The sequence below is a fragment of the Bos mutus genome, chromosome 19, assembly GCF_027580195.1.
Source record: "Bos mutus isolate GX-2022 chromosome 19, NWIPB_WYAK_1.1, whole genome shotgun sequence".
NCBI lineage: Eukaryota > Metazoa > Chordata > Mammalia > Artiodactyla > Bovidae > Bos > Bos mutus.
Window position 1 is genome coordinate 13,456,734 of NC_091635.1, and position 12,620 is coordinate 13,469,353.

At 55.3% G+C, this 12,620-nt stretch overlaps 1 protein-coding gene across 11 annotated transcripts in view; it reads right to left on the reverse strand.

Moving 5' to 3' along the window:
• Window positions 1-12,620, reverse strand: part of MINK1 (misshapen like kinase 1) — a 47,081-nt gene that overhangs the window by 8,950 nt on the left and 25,511 nt on the right. For all 11 annotated transcript variants that reach the window (XM_070389320.1, XM_070389318.1, XM_070389317.1 and 8 more), the window contains exons 2-12: window positions 7,632-7,697; window positions 5,927-5,983; window positions 5,700-5,825; window positions 3,826-3,936; window positions 3,364-3,454; window positions 2,841-2,971; window positions 2,466-2,520; window positions 2,277-2,355; window positions 1,871-2,046; window positions 1,387-1,456; window positions 825-1,038 (exon numbers count right to left, since the gene is read on the reverse strand). In XM_070389320.1, coding sequence (XP_070245421.1) covers window positions 825-1,038; window positions 1,387-1,456; window positions 1,871-2,046; window positions 2,277-2,355; window positions 2,466-2,520; window positions 2,841-2,971; window positions 3,364-3,454; window positions 3,826-3,936; window positions 5,700-5,825; window positions 5,927-5,983; window positions 7,632-7,697 — 1,176 coding nt within the window. The remainder of the gene's footprint in view (window positions 1-824; window positions 1,039-1,386; window positions 1,457-1,870; window positions 2,047-2,276; window positions 2,356-2,465; window positions 2,521-2,840; window positions 2,972-3,363; window positions 3,455-3,825; window positions 3,937-5,699; window positions 5,826-5,926; window positions 5,984-7,631; window positions 7,698-12,620) is intronic.

The window sequence follows — 12,620 nt, forward strand, 5'->3', positions numbered from 1 at the left end:
CTTCCTGACCCAGGAATCGAACCAGGGTCTCCTGCATTGCAGGTGGATTCTTTATCAACTGAGCTATCAGGGAAGCCTACTGCTTAGATAATTTTTAAATTAAGCTCAGCCCTCCATGAACTTTGGATCATGTAACTGTTTCAACAAAAATCCCATCGTTTAAGGCAAAATTTTAACCAATCTACGTCTCTTCTTCCCCACCATGCCCCCTGCAAAATAAATACCTTTATACACACATACAAAGTATTTTTTAAATTGGGATTTAAAAAAACTGCAGCTACTTAAAAGTAAGATTCTCTATTAATTAAAATTAATTTCTGCCATCCACCTCCAATTAGTGTGCTGGACAAGCTTGTAGGAAGCAAATCCAAGGCCCAACAACCATAAGTAAAAGGAAGGCCTTTTGAGGGATCTTATTCACCTACAGACTGGGCACCTGCTGGAGGGACAGGTGCCCAGGACATGGAGGGGTTTGAGCAGAGACCCTCAGCCTCCGCAGGTCTGAAGGGAAACAGAGCAGACAAACCCCAGAGCTGAGGTTTACATATAGACACGAGGAAGGGGTGACAGTGACTTTTTAGAAAACTTCGCTCTGAAGGGACGCTGAGGGTACTACCACCCACACTGGCCTGGCAGGTGCCTTAGGGGCCTCTCAGAGAGGACAGAGCCCTTCCCTGCAAGTCTGAAGGCGGGGGGCTGGCCCCCCTCGCTCCCTCTTCTTCATGTTGCCCTAAGCACACCAGCAGACCAGCAGTGGGACCAGGACCTGGTCAGGTCAGGTCCTTCCAGGAGGGCCCGCCCCTCGACGTGCCCCGCCCCCACACCTCCTCAACCCTCCGCCGCTCCTCCTTCTGCTCCTCGATGCGCCGCTGGCGCTGGTGCAGGAGGTGTTTGATGTGCGCCTCCGGGTCTCGCTGTTGCTGCTGCTGCAGCTGCTGCTGCTGCTGCTTTAAAGCCTCCGAGTTGCTCTTGTTCTCCTGCTGGAGCCGGAGGAATTCCCGGCGGAGGGTCGACTCCCCCGGCACGTTCATGATGGAGCTGGGCAAGATGGTACACGGGAGTATCGGGGTCAGAAGTCACCCTCCCCCCTGGGAGCCCTGAACAGGTGCTTCAGCAAACCAGACGGGGTCGCCTCGGTTGCTCCCAGATAATGAAGACCTGTCCTCCTTCTGCCCCGCCTTGGGCTCGCACTCCTTCAACACCCCAGCCTGCAGCCCTGAGTTCCCTCCAGCTCCTGCATTTGTTCTGCTCCGTCTCAGCACACAGGGCCTCCGTCCCATGGGTCCACCTGTCTGTGTCTACCACCCCCAGGCTGAGTCCCCAAGCCAAGGGCCACTGTTGTCCCTCGGACAGTGACGGTCCCCCACCTCCGCCTGCCAGGCCCACCTTGGCTCCCCTTCCTCTCCATGGCTGTCGTCCTCCTCTTCGCTGCCGCTGTACTCGTATTCCGTCTCCTCTGCAGGGGGGAGATCACTGCTGTTTCTTCACCCAGTGCCCCAGACCCCACCCTGGGCTAGGGAAACCTTAGATGGGGATAACCAGGAAGGTCTGTCTGGATGGCACGCCTCCTTGGAGCAATGGGGGTGACGGCGGGTCCCAGGTTTGGGCCTTGACAGAGATGGGGAGAGGACCCCATGGTGGGCGGGATGTGGGTGGGAGTGTCCGTGCATTCACACATGTGCATGAGCAGTTCTAGACCTCCCCAGGTAAGGTGGAAAAAGCCCTCTGGGGTTGGAAGTTTGGGAAAGGAGATCTCCTTGGACAGGGAGAGCTGGGCCTGGAAGGGGGCCTGAGGGGGAGCCAGGGCTGAAGAGGAGCAGGGGCGCGGACATGTGTTCCAGACCCTCCACCTCCCTCCCCGCCCACTGACCTTTCTCGCCTCGCTTCTTCCGGGATCTGTCGATGTGGTCCTTGAGCTGGATGCGGACCTGCCGCTCGGTGGGCTGGTCGCGGATGAACGGGAACTTGAGCAGCTGCTCGGTGGGTGGGCGGCTCAGGTAAGCCTTGATGAGACACGTGTCAATGAAGTCAATGAACTTCTTAGACCTGGAGACGATGGTGGCTCATGTCGGAAGGGGGTGGTTCCAGGAAGAAGGGGGGACTCATTCATCCAAAAGTCACCCACTTCCCTCCCATCTCCCCGTGTTGCCCACACCAGGCGCGCCCCCTACCCACCCCCTCTTCGGCGGTGCAGACCCAGGCCTGGGGGTAGGGGGTAAGGTGGAGGCCTTGTTTGCGGGGGCCTCCTTGTTAAACACCAATCCCCCAAGACCTACCATTTCTTGGACTTGAGCCTGGGCGGTGGGTTCCGGGGGATGAGGAAGAGGGCTCGCATGGGGTGCATGTCACACAGAGCTGGAACACAGAAGAGGCACCATCAGCTGGTCTCACCGGCCTCCCGTGACCCCACCTCCTCCCTACAGCTCCTTCTGGGCCCTCCCTTTGTTCCCAAACCCTGCACTTACGGGGGGCTCCCTCTGCCATCTCGATGGCTGTGATTCCTAGAGACCAAATGTCACTCTGCAGAGGCATGAAAAGAGGGACTGGTGAACGCTGCTGACCACTAACTCCCCTCTCCCACTATCCCCAGCCTCTCCTCCCCGGGTTGCTTCCTGGTCCATACCCTTCCTGAGGCCCCTCTGCTCCAACCCTCACTGTCCTCCAGCTACCCCACCTTCCCCATCCGTACTTTCCTGGTCACAAACCCTTCCCCTGCCTCTCACTGCTAACACAACCCTGGGCCTTCATTTCATTCCCTGACCTGCTCAAGCTCCCAATATTTTCAACCTGCCCATTGCCCCCATCTCACTTCCTACCCTTGGCTGCCTCCCTGCCCGTACCCTGTAATCGTAGGTGGCATCAGGGTTCTCATCACAGGCGATGACCTCGGGGGCCATCCAATAGGGGGTCCCGATGAACGTGTTCCGCCTGCCCACGGTGCGGTCCAGCTGTGCGCTCACCCCGAAATCCACTGGGAGGGCAGAGGCAAAGGCCATGACGGAACGCTGCACCTGCGGCCCCCTCTGGGCTGTCCTGTGTGAGCCCCACCCGGCCACCTCTTCACCCCATCAGCATCCATCCCAAAGGCCCTGAACTAGTCTTCCAGTGTCTGGGGGAGAAACCAGAGTGAAAGGACCAAGGGACAGCATTCCAGGCAGAAGGGGCCAAACAAACCCATCTCCCCAGAGGGGCTGGCACAGCACCGGGACACACCAGGGAGCACACAAAAAGCTTCTCCAGCAGTGTTCAGCAGAAGGTGGGGAGCAAATCCCCCAGCCCGTAGAGAGGTGGGCTTGAGCCACTAGAGGGAATGAACAAACGGGTCCCCAACTCCGTGCTAGAGGTCAGAAGGCGTCGGCGTACCTAGCTTGACCTCGGCATTCTCTGTCAGCAGCACGTTCTGCCCCTTGATGTCTCGGTGGATCACCTTGTGGGCGTGGAGATGGGCCAGACCCTGGGGGTGGGAGGAAGTATTCTTGCTGTTAGAGGACAAGGATGTGAGTTGAGGGGCTGGGGAGGCACCTGGCTGGGCTGGGCTGGGGGAGCTGTCCCTCTCCACCTGGGAGCCAGGAGCCCAGGTTAAGGCTCAGCTTTGAGGGTAGTGTCCTCAGACTGGAGGCTCTGGAGGATCCAGCTGCAGGGCCCCAAGGAAAGGGCAGAGCTGGGAAACAGAGGCGCTGGGTCCCTCTGAGGGTTCTCCACCCGCACCCGCATCAGGCCATCTGTTCCTTCAAGGGGGCACAGTTCCAGCTCCTTCCCTGTGAGTGCAGGGAAGGCCCACTTCAGGAGATGGGAGGAGGAGGCAGGGAGGGACCTGGCACTCACCCGGAGAATCTCCCTGCAGATGTAGGCTATACAGTCCTCCTTCAGGGCATTCCCTTTCGTGTTCTTCACCAAGTCCGTTACAGAACCAGCACCACAGAACTCCATCACCAGCTATGGTCCCAGGGAGGACCGGAGGGAAAAGTATCTGTCAGGCAAGGCCTCCTTCCCGTGCCAGGCCCCTGGGGGAGGACTGGAGTCCTTGGGTCAGAATTGGTATGAGCTGGAGAGCAGGGGCCATGAGACCCCTAGTAAAAGCCACAGAACTTGGTGAGATTAGGAGAGAAAGGGGAAGGAGACACAGTTGGGAGATACAGGGCAGGTGGGCTGAGGGAGGTGATGGTCTGGGTCCAGAAGAGGACCCCAGGGAATCCCTGAACTTGCAGACAGAATGACATGGGTTTGTGCATTTTCCCTGCGGCAGGGGCCAAAGCTTCCATCAGATCCTCACTGGGACCCATAAAGCCCAAACAGAGAGTGAAGAACCACCGCTCTGGAGCAGGGGTCCGGCAATCTATAGCCAAGAGGCTGAGCATGGTTTTTACATTTTTAAACGGCTGAAATAAAAGTCAAAGAATCACATGAAACTGAATCTTAGCGTCTTAAATAAAGCTCTTTGGAGTCAAGGGACATTCCTGTTTTCATCTCTGCATTGTCTATGGCTGAGCTGAGTAGTTGTTAGAAGCTTATGACCCGCAGAGCCCCAAATATTTACTGTCTGGCCATTCAAAGGAAAAGCTGGCCAACCCTTGAGAGAGACAAGAAAGGGGCTCAAGTCAGCAAGTCCCCAGGTCTGCTAGAGAGACAAGACAGAGCCCAAGGGCTACCAGAGAGCTGCAGAAGGGAATCTGAGGCTTCAGCACAATGTCTGTAAACAGGCCAGGCCGAGGCTGGAGATGAGAAGAACTCTGGCTGGCCGGCACCTCTAGGGACTCAGAACAGAGGCCAAACAAATCCTGAGGGACCAGTACGCCCGTCCAAATGTTTTCACTGTATGTTTCCCACCTCCAGGGACCCAAAGCAGAGGCCAAACAAATCCCGGGGGATCAGTACGCCCATCCAAATGTTTTCACTGTATGTTTCCTACAAGCTGCATCCAATGCAAAAAAAAAAAAAAGGTGGCTTGAGGTGCCTGTATTTGCATGCGCCAAAGAGGTAATTTGCACATCTGGGGCGCCCCTCCCATAGCTGGAGGGGAGGATGGGGTCCACAAGGGGGCGCCGGGTCACTAGCGCTCAGCTTCCAGCCCTTAATCTCCCACTACACACAGCTGGTTGCCTTTCTCTACGTGTGTCTCTCCCCACCCAAAAAAGACTAAGTGCCTTGGAGGCAGGGACCACAACTCATGATTATCTGTGCAGGGTACACAGAGGGCGCTCAGTAAGTACTTGTCTAGCGACTGAGCAACTTCATTTTCACTTTCATGTATTGGAGAAGGAACTGGCAACCCACTCCAGTGTTCTTGCCTGGAGAATCCCAGGGATGGGGGAGCAGCAGCAACTGCTGGGAGGGGGACCTGGTCTGAGGCCCAGTCCCCCAGCCATGGCTGTGTTCCCTGCTGCCCTCTCCTCCAGGCTGGGCTGAGCCCCAGAAAGGGTGAGGCGGGGGAATTAGCGGGCAACAGTGCCCAGGCCGGGAAGGCGATGACTCTTAGGAATGTTCCAAGCCTGGAGGGAATTTGGGGGAGGCCCCAAAGAGCTAAGCGAGCTGTGGCCAAGTAATTGGAAAGTAATCATCCTGAGAGGCTTGTGCGCTGCTGGGAGGGGCCCAAGTCTTGCCACCACCCGCACAGATTAGATGTCCTGCTTTCCCAGGATCTGTGCTCAGAGGCAGGAGAACAGATGCACTAACTGGGGCAGGCGAGGGGCACTCCTCACCCAGAGCTGGTCGTCGTTCCCTGGGGGGCTCTTCTTGATGAAAGCCCCATAGTAGGTGGCGATGTTGCGGTGGTGAGAGTATTTTTTCAACATGTTGATCTCCTGTTTGATCTCTTCCTCCTCATCCTACGTGAATAGGGAGAGGTGAACCCTGAGAGTCCCCCCCCGCCCCCCGCAAGCCCCCTTCTCAACACTCCGACCCTCCCCCTGCCCTATACACGCCTTACCTCCGTGACGTCCATGACTTTGATGGCAGCCAGCTGCCCAGTCTTGACATGCCGACCCTGCAGGATGGAGAGCCAGGCATGGGTGGGGGGTCAGGTCTGCACTCGGAAGGGGCTTAATTCAGGGAGAGCCCACAATTTTTGGCTGCTTTCTTTCTTAGAAAATGCCCCTGGCTAGACACCTCAGTTTATGAGTCGGTCGTAGGAAAATCACCGCGCCTGGATTCCAAGTGCTAAGCTGGATAAAGACGAAGGGTCTCCTCTCCTGAAACACTCAAGAGGGATGAGGGAGAGACACTTGTGCTTTGTCCCAGCCTCTCTGGCTTAGATAGCCTTGTCTGAAAGTTAGAGCAGCGAGTGAGGGCTCCCTCTCAATCCTCAGATGGAGCGGCATGGAGCTGGGAGAGGCGGCTGGGAAAGGAGGGCTTTGCCTCTCCAGCATCTTCTATGCAAGACACACTGCCTGGGTCCTCTCCTGATTCACCTCTCTGGACAGGGGGCCTTTCCCAGAATCACCCCCACCCCCAGCCACATACACAGGGCTTTTTATTACCGTTAACAGGAGAGAGTAGACAGGGCTGAGATTTTAGGGAACTTGGGAGAAACACGGGAGGGCTGACTGCTGTGTGGATACCCCACCACCAGTGCGAATGGGAAGAAACTTCTAGAGCGTGTTCCTGCCATTCCCCTTCTGCCCCCCCATCATCCTTCCAAAATTCCTAGCAGGAGTCATCTCAGGCTCCAGTAGGAAAGTCCAAGGCTTCCTGGGGAAGAGAAAGGTGTGTGTGTAGGGGGGACTGCCAGCCCAAGGATTATTTTTATCCCCAGCAGTTTTTCACGACCCCTAAGCCCAGAGAAGCAGAACATAGAGCTGCTATTTCCATGGCAACAACTAGGCAAGAGATGGGGTGATTGGGGTGGGGGTGCACCTGCTTTCCAAGCTTACAGAGAAGAAGGGTAAGAGGTGGGTAGTCCCAGTGACCCAGGAAACCCTGGCCCCTGAGACACAGGAGGCTCGTGAAGAGGCTGAGTGCCATAGTTAGAGCCGAAGCAGCCAGGCGCGTGCCTGGGGGCAGCATCCACCTTGAGTACCTCTCCGCTGTGGCTGCCTCCCCCGTGGAGTGTGACCGGTGGTTAGACCACGTGAAGGGCCAGACTGGCCAGGCCAAAAGCCACAGTCCGTGGTCGAGGAAATGCCACTGCTGTGGAGGCGGGGGAGGGAGGCAGCCTCAAAAGCAGAAGGCTTGCGCTCCGGTCCCAGTCCTGCTGCAGGCCGGTCAGGGGGGCTCAAGAAAGTGGGTTCCCCTCTGCTGAGGGTGCCCCCTCTAGGTCCCACCAACCCCGAGTCCTAGGTCTCCTGTGGACTCAGGAGAAGCCAAACCTGTACTTCTGAGCTCAGTCACACATGTCCCCATACCCTTCCCATTGCCCTGCATGTCCCCGTTCCTCACCCCACCCAGCTCCAGATTGTTCCTGCCACACCCAGGGCTGGTTCTAAGCTCAGAGGTAGAGGCCAGCAAAAACACCCGCCTCTCGCTGCTTCCTTTCCTCCTGACTTTATCCCTTTCCTCTCCCTCCCTGGGCCCCCTCCTTTCCCAGGGCCCCGGGCCCCTGTAATCCCTCCAGCCCCTGTCAAATCTCCAGACCACAGCCCACTCCAGAGAGGCCCATGGGAGAGGGCCCCCTCCCACCACACCCATAGCCTCACCTTGTACACCTGTCCGTAGGTGCCATTGCCGACCACCTCTACCAGCTCGAAGATGCCTGCAGGGTCCTGAGGGGGCAGGGGGAAAGAAAGAATGAGGTATATGCACTTCAGAACAGGAACACGAGCTAGAGGCCTCGGGGAAGGCTGTTTGACCAGGAGTTGAGAATGACTGTGTTAATGGAGCTGCTGGGGGGCTGATGGAGAGCTGCCCTTTTCCAGGACTGGGTCAGAGTTCATGTTTGGGGAGGGGAAAGCCAGAAGAAGGGGAGAGAAAACACGAGGCAGAGCCCCGCTGGCTATTTAGACAGGCTGCTGCTTTCAGACTCAGTGACGACCTCTGAGAGCCTGTGGCCTCATCCGCATGGGGGGACACCTGAGTACCCACCTCTGGGCTGGTGGCAACTTCAAACGCCCACAAAATGCTTATTAGGTCGGTGCCTGGCACAGGCACATGTGCAGTGAAAATAAAAGCAGGGATGAGGAAAGCTAGGAGGAGCTGGAGCACGCGAGCCACCTTCTCCCCTTTCCCAGTCCTGAGCCCAGGGCTCCCAGCATTTGGTGGGGTAGAGGGATCTGGAGCAGGACGGGGGATGGAGAGCAGGGAGAGGCAGTGTGAAGGGAGAACTTTCAGTTCCCCTTGTTTGGAGCCAAGTGGAACCAGGAGAGGAGGGGCGAGGGCCCGCAGGGCTCAGACAAACGCCTCCAAAGGGGCTCATGGCCTGCTGAGCTGAGCAGCGCAGCTGCAGGGAGGCCACCGGCACCCTCTGGGCAGGGCTCCTTTCTGAGAGAGAGGGATTGGGAGGTGGGGTTGCAAGCCAAGGCCGGCCAGGGGCGCCTGGGGTCACAGGCAGGCTCTCCCCCACCTGCAGGATGGAGGGGGAGGCACATGCCCTCAGGAAACAAACTCCCCAGCCAACACCTGTGCCTCGTTGCCCACAATCCTCAAAGTATATCATATAAAGTTCCTTTCTCTCTGGTTTTGAAAACCAAGATAGGGTTTCTGTAAAAACAACCAAAGAAACTCCCAAAACCAAATAAATCAAAAGAACGCCTCCTCCTTCACCCACTGAAGCAAGGGGACGTGCAAGGTAACCTGGATGGGCTGGAGACCAGGGAGACCCCCGCCTCAGGAACGTCCTGGGAGGACCAGAAATGTGGCCCGGTTCCCAGACATCCTCATCAGAGCCCGTGCCTCCACACGCCGTAACTATGCACCAACTTGTCTGCAAATCCTGGAAGGAAGGGACTGAATCCTCCCTGCTTACTTGCCTGTCCAGCACCTAGCTCCGGGCTTTGCAAGCAGCAGCCTGAAAGAACATTCCAGAACTGGCCAGGTTTGCGGGAGCCTTGACAGAAGCTGCAGAGAGACTCCTTCCACCTGCTCTGAAGGGGCTTGAGCTGGCCAGACCAAGAATTTCCTGGTTCTATGTTCAATTGCTGCTGCTAAGTCGCTTCAGTCGTGTCCGACTCCGTGCGACCCCATAGACAGCAGCCCACAAGGCTCCCCCGTCCCTGGGATTCTCCAGGCAAGAACACTGGAGTGGGTTGCCATTTCCTTCTCCAATGCCTGAAAGTGAAAAGTGAAAGTGAAGTTGCTCAGTCGTGTCCGACTTTTAGCGACCCCATGGACTGCAGCCTACCAGGCTCCTCCATCCATGGGATTTTCCAGGCAAGAGTACTGGAATGGGGTGCCATCGCCTTCTCCCTGTGTTCAATTACTTAGCTCCAACTTAAGTTACTAAATAAAACAAAACAAAACCCTTGAATAGGTCTAAAAATCAGCAGGCCCCACAGGAAAGGGAGAGGGGCTGACAAGAGGTCTGCTTGAACCTGAGAGCTGCAAGGGACCTAGAAGAAGTTATCTTATCCACCTGCAAGTCTAGACTCAGAGGCTTGAAGGGAACTCACTTCCCTAAAAAATCTCTCCCAGAGAATGGCCTCATCCATCCTGGGGCCTCTAAACTCTTAACCATTGGGAAGTCCTTTCTTGCATCTTAATTCTTTCTGAAATGGACGGAGACAGGAGAAAGGACGCATGGACTTGATTTTCTGATGTTCCTAATCTAAGAGGGGGATAAGAGCGGCCTGGCAGAGTCACAATGACACAGCATCATCACCTCGGATCAACACAAACAGAAGCTGTAACCTGAGCTCCCAGTCTGACTCCTTAGGCTCTGTTTGGGAGGCACCAAGGGATGAAAAGGACAGCCTGTGAGGTCAGACACTCACGTTCAGACATGGATTTAATGGTCTCAAGCCTGTTTCCTGACCCCCGGCCAGGCTGACCACACTTACTTGAAAGGGTTATTCTGAGAATTAAGTTGAGACTGTGCGTGTGACACAGGAGTCCTGGTCTGAAACATCCTCTAGGGAACATGCTCCACGGAGGCCTGGCCCCACTCTGCTCAACGACAGCACCACCCTCACCCAAGCCCCACCTTGGCAGCATCCTCTCCCCAGTTCCTTCTTTCAAGATGCCCATGTGTCTCCTCCTCTCCATTCCCGAAGCTGCTACTCCAGGCCCATCCCTCCACCCCCTCCCTCCTGGAGCGCCTGCCTCGCCACCCTGCCTTCTGCTTCACCCTGCCTTCCTGAGTTTGCTCCTCTGCCCAGAAGGGAGTCCAAACACCTCAGCCAGATACTGAAAGTTGCCCCATCATCAGACAACCGCTAAATACTGCCTGAGTGTCTACACTGGCCCTGCCCTGGGCCCTAATCTGGGGAGATCTGCCAGGTGACTTCGTCTTCTTCCATTTATCCATTAAATATTTATCTGACTATGTGACAAGTTCTCAGTGAGGCACAATGGGGATCTCAACCATGCTGTATGAGAACCACGGACAGCCCCTCAAGGGCCATGTGATTTTCCAGACAGGCCAAGCACCCCAGCGTGGACACGTGGACACCCGGTGGTTATGCTCCATGAGAGCAATGGAAGGCACTCCAGTCTGGAGTAGCGGAAAGAGCGCTGGAGAGTGATTTCTAGGGGGACATAGCTATGTGTCCCTGAGCAAGTATTTAACTGTCCAGGGCCTGTCTTCCTCACACAGCTAAGAGGAAGCTGGACTGGGTAATAAACCAGCTCTGCGGTTTCAGGGGACAGAATTTGACTCAGGGTGGGAATCTAAGGCAGGCTCCCTGGAAGAGGTAGTGTCTGAGTGGTGACAAGAACTGAAGAGCAGGGAAGCCCAGGCCCTGCTGAGGGACAGCAGCTTGGGTTTGGATGTTAAGTTTGAGATGTCTGGGGATGCATAGAAGTCAATGTCTACCAGGCAGCTAGAAACAAGGGTCTGAGGGTTAAGATTTAAAGACCGTTCGTGAGTGTGGGAAATGGTGTTCAGGGTGGGTGCACAGGGAATGAGGACTAGAAGGGCCAAGGCCAGCCCCTGAGGAAGGGCCACGTGCTGCACACGGGCGAGCAGAGGAACAGACACCAGAGGGGAGGTGGTCAGAGGGGACTGAGAAAAGCGTCACTGGCCTCAGCGCCAAGGCCCCACTGGGCATCCCCGTGCAGACCATAGTGGTGAGAGCAGATGACGGGGGCTGGGGGGAGGTGGAGTGATGAGGAAGTGAAGGCTCTGGGGGCAGCACCCTTGCTGGAGAAGTCCGACTTGGAAAGGAAGGGGAAAAGCAGATGACGGCTAGAGGAGGGAGCAAAGTCAGACAAGAGGGTTTTCAAAATAGGGAAGATCTCAAATACTTAAGGGAGGAAGACTAAAAAGCGAATGCTGATGCCTGACAACTTGCTGTTTAATGATATATATGGGTGCATATGCATCTATTTGTATGTAAACTGCATCAGTGGATTACAGCACTGATCAAATACAACAGTGCCATACTCAAGGATTCAGAATGCCCAGAAATACATAATACACAGTTCAAATATGATTTAATGCATTGATCTGGCTTCAGATATGGGCCCTTCATATATCTGCCTGTCTGCATGCATGGCGACCCTCTTTGATGGTGATCTAGAAGGGGCATCCCCAAAGGGAAATGCTCTGCTCCTGGGAACCCACTAGGCGGTCCTGGCCTGCCCGTCTGCACAAGGGCACAGCTCTGGAGCCTCCTCCAGCTCTGTGCCTTGGTGCTCAGACTCTGTTCTCAGCAGCCTGGTTCTTGTTCAGCTGGCAGGTGGAAAGGGACGGGGTCAAGGGTACAGGTAACTAAATGAAGGAGGGCGAGAGAAGGACAGGAAGAAACGAGACGTGAAGAGTCACTGCTCTGTCGAGATTAAAGACAAAAGAAGATGGGGGAGCTCCATGAATTCCCAGTGACTGTGACATAGGTGATTACGTCGGAGGGAAGATCATTTGCTAAGCGGGAGCCTGGGGCCTGCATAAGGCTGGAAAAGCTTGGGAACGGAAGCTAGACAGGATGCTTTAGGATATGTGAGAATCCTAGATCCTGCTCCAGAGATTCCTATTTAGCACTGCAGGTCTGGGGTGAGGAGGGGAATCTGTATGTTTAACAGATCTCCTGGGTAATTCCAATGTGGAAGTCAGTGGCCTCTTTCGGAGAGGCTGTGCTGCTTTGGGGAGTTACTAACAGGTGAAAGGAAGCATCAGGAATCTGAAAGGAGGCACAGTGGTGGAGAACTACTGCTCTCCTACAAGGGCGCCTCAGCACCTCCATCTGCACTGACTCAACTCATGCCCCTTTTATCTATGTCAGGGGCCAATCCCGCCAAAAGATGACCTCTCCTGTTAGCCAAGTCAAATTCCAAGTGGTGGTGGTGTTTTTTGTTCTTTTTTTTTTCTCCAGGAAATCACTAGCCATTCTAGCCCACCACAAGCTATCCAACCCATGAATTTCAACCTCAACTTCACACATTGATCTTATCTATTAAACTCATTGACAAGTTCAACAAGGTTGCTGGATACAAGACCAATATATGAAAACCAACTCTTATTTCTGTATACTACAATTAATGATCCAGAAAGGAAATTCCGAAAATAATTCCACTTATAAGAGTATCAGAAAGAATAA